At 44.6% G+C, this 6,000-nt stretch overlaps 1 protein-coding gene across 1 annotated transcript in view; it reads left to right on the forward strand.

Moving 5' to 3' along the window:
* The window catches only part of LOC308383745 (protein unc-13 homolog A), a 33,227-nt gene extending 27,227 nt beyond the window's left edge, over positions 1 to 6,000 (forward strand). Inside the window, exons 38-41 of the mRNA XM_080861841.1 lie at positions 263 to 319; positions 1,013 to 1,099; positions 2,422 to 2,578; positions 2,667 to 6,000. Coding sequence (XP_080717967.1) covers positions 263 to 319; positions 1,013 to 1,099; positions 2,422 to 2,578; positions 2,667 to 2,955 — 590 coding nt within the window. The 3' untranslated portion in view covers positions 2,956 to 6,000. The remainder of the gene's footprint in view (positions 1 to 262; positions 320 to 1,012; positions 1,100 to 2,421; positions 2,579 to 2,666) is intronic.

Here is a 6,000-nt window from a genome sequence, read left to right on the forward strand (position 1 = left end):
AGTGAGTTATGGTAGGAAAACTGCAAAATACTCTTTGCCTTTGCTTGTTTTAGATACAAAGTATATAAGTTTAAAAGCCTGAAGATGGTTTGTAGGTCAGAGACATGTTTCTGGACACCTTGCTGAGGGATACCTAATCCTTTAGGTGTCAGACACATCAGCCTTCTTCTATAAACTGTTGGGTTGGAAAATGATATTCATGTGCAGATGTACTAGTGTGAGCTTGTTCTTTTAATACTAACTTCCTTTCATTTCCCCTCAGTCCATGGAGGAAAAGGGATCAGGTACACAGCGAACGAAGACACACCACCAGAAAAAGGTACAAGTCTGCAGTGTTATGTAACGTCTGCATGTCCCCCAGGGCAAACCTGCAGCACTCAAGCTTCTGCTCAGATACATTTGTGATCAAACTGTCAGGAACCCAAGATAACCTGACTGCGAGCAGTGTTCGCTTTGGGCACAGCTCAGATCTCACTCTGCTCCCTCTTCTTTTTTTTTGCTCTTTAATTGATTAAAGTACATGCCCAGTTATGAAAGATGTAGCCTGCTACATAACAGTATGCATACCCTGCCTGCTGCATGAGACACAGAAACATGATATTTAAGACAGCAGTGGTAGTTAACTAAAAGCAGTGTTTGTCCAGTCTGTTTTAGTTTCCTTTCATATTAATCTACTTTTTTCTTTTCAGTTCAGAGTTTGTAGTCTCTTTAACAAATTAAGATTTCTCACTGCATTAGAGTTTGCCATTTTCTTTGCATTACAGCTCGCACAAAAGCCGCTTTACCCGGCCACCAGATTATCTCAGAGAACTCCTGCCTGCATGCGCACGTTTGTGTGTAACATCTGCATGTTTAAATATAGTTCACAGTCTGCTGATACATTACAATTCTTGAAGTCATACATCTCAACTGTGCTACATCAGGGTCTGCAGAAAACACAAGTTCACAGCCATGGAAAGATAAAGTAGGGGCACAGTTGCCTGTCATCCACTAACAGAGCGTGTCTTTGCAGCGTCTGGAGTGGATGCAGTCGGTGAGGGGGTCATGAATGTGGACATTTTACCCCAGCCTAATGGAGAACACAAGATCAGTGTGAAAGGTAAAAATAGCAGAGCAGCTTTTGTGGTTGTGTCTTCTGTCACCTTCTTTTATTTTTTCACTTAAAGCTGTTCAGTCGGCAGAAATGTGAAGAAGGCCGAAAAACAAACAGCCCCTCCCACCAGACTAGTACAGCCATCTGCATCATGGCAGAATTCAAACCCTGCTCTTTCAGGTGGAAGCTGCTCAAAGAAGGGTGTCAAACATAAGGTCTAGGGGCCAGAATCGGCCAGGCAAAGACTCCAGTGTGACTCACTGGATAGCTTTGGAAAATATGGAGGCCATACATTTGGAACTTTTAACTGTATTTTCACAATTTGTACAGATTTGGGTACTGATCAAGTAAAGTAAATAAGTAATAGATAAACAATTAAATGGCTTAAAAGTACCTGCTTTTTTTTACTACCTGCTACAGACAGTAAGTGTTTGAAAATAAAGGGCAAATCTTTCTGCTTAATTGGGCAGTTTTACACATCTGTTTTTTACAAATTTAGCCTGAAGAGTCATGCTGATAGATGCATGCTTTCATTCATTACAGCAACATTTCTGTGTCATGTAGAAAAAAGAAACACATAGAACTCTTGAAACTGTACTTCTTTTTCTTAAATCAAGATGTCTCAGGGCTGTGTGGTTAAACTTGTTTACACTAACACAAAGGGGAACCGGCCCATTTACCATCAAAGTGGCCTGTATGTGGCCCACAGCGTAAAATGCACTGCTGTATACAAAACAAAGCAAAAGCCAAATGTGATTTTATTCTACTCAGTCTCGCCTCTCATGCTCTCACCACTTCCACAGAATGCACATTACAGTCAACAGTCTGACCCTATGGGACGAATTCTCAGTGCAAAAGCCGATGAGTTAAAAAACAAACAAACAAAGAAAAAAAAAAAACAAGCATGCTCCTGACGTGTCGCCTTCAGATTTAGACAGAGTGGACTTTGAAGTCTGCTGTTTGGTCCCAGGGTCCTAGCCAGAGAATCGGCTCTCATCACTGTGATGATCATTGACACAGAAGCTGATGTTTCCTCTCACTGAGGTCCACAGCAAACAGAGTGTAAACAGAATTTGTATAATAGCAATATGAGAATAATGGCTGCTCTATAAGCAGTCCAGAGGTGCACGAGGAGAGGTCCTTAGAAAGGACTAAAGTCACTGGACTCTTTGGTTGTATTTTCCACTGCTGATCTGGTCTTCTGTATTTTATAAAGTCTGAAAGCAGACCCACAGGAGCCTTAAATTCCTCTCAGACCAATTTAATCATGCTGAAAGTTTGTTATGGATTTATTACTCATGTTACCTACCCTGGCTTTCTGTGTCCAGTGATCGCTGCTAATGACCTGAAATGGAAAGCACAGGGCTTCAGGCCTTTCGTCGAAGTCTACATCATCGGCCCTCACCTGAGTGACAAGAAGAGGAAATTTGCCACCAAGTCCAAGAACAACAGCTGGTCGCCAAAGTTCAATGAGAGCTTCCAGTAGTGAGTGTCCACTCAGTCTGATTTGCAGCACCAGCTGATCCAGAAGAGACAAGCTGACCTTTATCGTGTGTTTTCTGTCTCATTCCAGCTCACTGGGCACTGAGGTCGGGCCGGAGAGCTACGAGCTGCAAGTGTGCGTGAAGGACTACTGCTTCGCCAGGGAGGACCGCACCGTGGGCATGGCTGTGCTGCAGGTGAAGGACATAGCCAACAAGGGCAGCGTCACCTGCTGGATGCCGCTGGGCAGACGCGTCCACATGGACGAGACGGGCCTGACGGTGTTGCGCATCCTCTCTCAGCGCAACAACGACGACGTGGCGAAAGAATTCGTCAAACTCAAGTCAGACCAGCGTTCGGCCGAAGAGGGCCGCAGCTGAGGGGAGGGAGAGGAGAGCGAGAGAGCACGTGTGCACAGAGACGTACCTGACCGGCAAAGTGTTACGCACACATACTACTCACACCTGCATAGTTAGACAACCACGTGCAATACACAAGCACACACATAAAAATGCTCAGTTGTACATATCTCGCTTACATTATGCAACATTTACATCGCAATGTTATCAATGCAAACAAGCAGGAATATGTTTATATGAATCTCATTAGTCATTTCCCCCAAAAACTCTCCACTGAAGCCTCACATCCCCATCCCTCACTCACTCGTTCCTGCCACACTACGCCTTTTATACGCCGCGCATTTAGATGTGAGATAACGCTCACTGCATCCACAACAAGTCCATGTGAATAGGTTGAGAATGACCACTTTGCACTTTGCTCCTCGCCATAGCTATGCTCCGTCAGCCTGTCCGTCCGTCTGCTTGCCTGCCTGACTGTGTGTCGTTCTTCCAGTCCGTCTCCCCGACCCTCGTTGTTTTGCTCTTTGTAGGCTTCCCACGATGTAACATATTGTGTAATTTGGAGTTCAGACACAGATCTAAGATCAGCCCTCCTTCCCCTCAAAAACAGACAAACAAACAAACAAAAAACACAACACTGACCCTGGATCATCTGACATCCAAGGTCAACATCACTGCTAGTCCTGTAATGTAATCTCCTGCATGTTGACCCCCAGGAACACTGTGATTATACCGTTCCCACTCCCGTGTTAAAGATGGGTGCCTCCGATATGTTGTCTGTGTGAGCATGGTGCATTTAACCCTGGTACAGTAAGGTTTTTATAAAATGTGACATGAAGACACACCACCAGTGGATCCATGACGTGCCGTGACGTGTGACGTGCCGTTAGGGGCAAAAGCCGCGGCCACACACAATGTGCAGTTTTTAAAATGTTTCTTGTTGCTTCACGTCACGACAAAACGGAGCAATGCCCCGACGTCTTACCTTCCCCTCCCCCCTGAAGAGTGCACATTAATTTAAAAAAAAAGGGCTACAGGATGGGTGGACTGGGATGTCACTTCATGCACTAACTCATGCTGTCCGTGCTTCTGTTGCCCGCCTGCTTGTTCTGCCATTTAAACCTTGAAGTGTCACCGTGGAGGAACTCGAAACAAATAAAAAGGACACGTGGTGCCGAACAACCGCTCGGTGGAACACTTTCCTCCCGATCGCCTGCACACGCATCTGAACACATCTGTTCAAGGCAATAGTGGTTTGTTTCACCAACAAAGCTGGTGAATACGCTTTTTGTTAATGTATGCGTGAAGGGGTGTGTGTTTGTGAGAGTATGTGTGTGTGTGTGTGTGTGTGTGTGTGTGTGTGCCTGTGTGGGCTGATAGTCACACCTGCAAAATGGGCTGTGAGATTGTGAGCAATACATTGTACCTACACACCCAAAACGTATGCGCTGTCAATAACTAACAGAAGCACCAACTGCACACTCTGCATGAAAGGAATGGGAAAGTTATGATCACGTGGTTTTTGTAACTCACTGAAATATTTTATTTGTGGACTCATAAAGTTCCCATTCCTGTTGGAAGTGTGTAATCTCTTTCTCACACGTTTTGGATAAGAAAGAAGGAACGTGTTTTGCTTTTGAATTACTGCTTTGCCTTCAGTAGGACCAAATTTGCACGAAGCAGAGCTCATGTTTTTCTTTTTTCTTTTTTTTTTATTCAAAGAATGAAGCCATCAGAGTCACCGCCAAGCATTTATGGTGTACAAGTGTCACTTTTAGTCATGTGAAAAGGTGAGCAAGCGTTCGCGGTCGCCATCCGGCTCGTCTTGTAGTCTCTGTGTAAAACTGAGTGATGTCAGTGACGCCGGGTAGGTTTCTGTTTTAACCCGGGCGTCACTGCTGGCCCTGTCACATGTTGTCTTCGCTTAACTGTTCAAAAGCTACCAAAAACTAATCGTCTGAATGTTATTCACTCTCAGCAGAGCCTTCTTTCTCCGATCGTCGGGATAGTTCAACCCTAAAAGCACGTCTTTCTTGGGGAGACCAAATCATGCCTCTGATTTAGGCCATTAAATTGCACTTGATCGTGCTTGATTTTGCTGTTGTTGCCCAACATTAAAAGGGGAACTCCACTGATTTTTACTGTTGCACAGGATTTGAGCGTTTGCTTATTTAAAAAGAGGGAGGGGTGGGAGAGTCAGTCCTGCTTAGTCCTGTCTGCTTGTGGCTTAAAGCTCTGCAGAGGGGGGAGATAACTGAAAAACAAATAACTAACCCAGACTGGATCGTGGGTAATGCAGTCCCCGAGGAAGAAGAATATATGGACAACATCTCCAAGCACTACCTTTTTCCCCTCTCTTTTGTTTGTTTTTACCTGCACACAAATCAGCGGAGTGCTCCTTTAAACACAGTTAAACTTTTTTGGGGGGTTGCCGTTGGTAACCCCAGAGCTCAAGACAAAAACTTGACATGTCAGGTTGTAGCTGAAAAAAAAAGCAACAATAAATAAGTGATGACCCGGCCCGAGGCTCATTGGCTGCCTGGTTCACGTCTGTATGTGTGTACACGTATACAGACACCACCACACATATGCACTGATGACACACACACACACACACACACAGACCTCTGCTCAAGCACAAAAGGGCACATGTAAGATGACACACATGCATGCATGCACGCTGACACACCTCCGCGGAGACCAACAATGGCGCCCTGTGAATAGAATCAACTCCAGTTGCATGATGGGAAACTTTATTGTGCCAGCACGTGTCTCTTTGATGTTACTTGCTGTTTTGTTTTGGGGGTTTTTTCTCCTCCTTCCCTGTTTTTACTTTCAAAGCTATGTAACGACAGCTCATCTGTGTTATCTGTTGTTTCCAAAAGGCTTGTGAATACGTCATCTGTAACCAATACGAATGTAGTGAACACAGAACTCGCATGAGAGAATTATTTTCTACCGAGGATGTTTCTAATTTGTTTCTTATCATTATCGATTGTTCTTTAATGAGGATGAAGTGGAACTGGAATGCAGCCTGATTGTGATCTGCTTCCTATTAAAAGGACA

This window comes from Rhamphochromis sp. 'chilingali' (assembly GCF_963969265.1).
Source record: "Rhamphochromis sp. 'chilingali' genome assembly, chromosome: 16".
Taxonomy (NCBI): Eukaryota; Metazoa; Chordata; class Actinopteri; order Cichliformes; family Cichlidae; genus Rhamphochromis; species Rhamphochromis sp. 'chilingali'.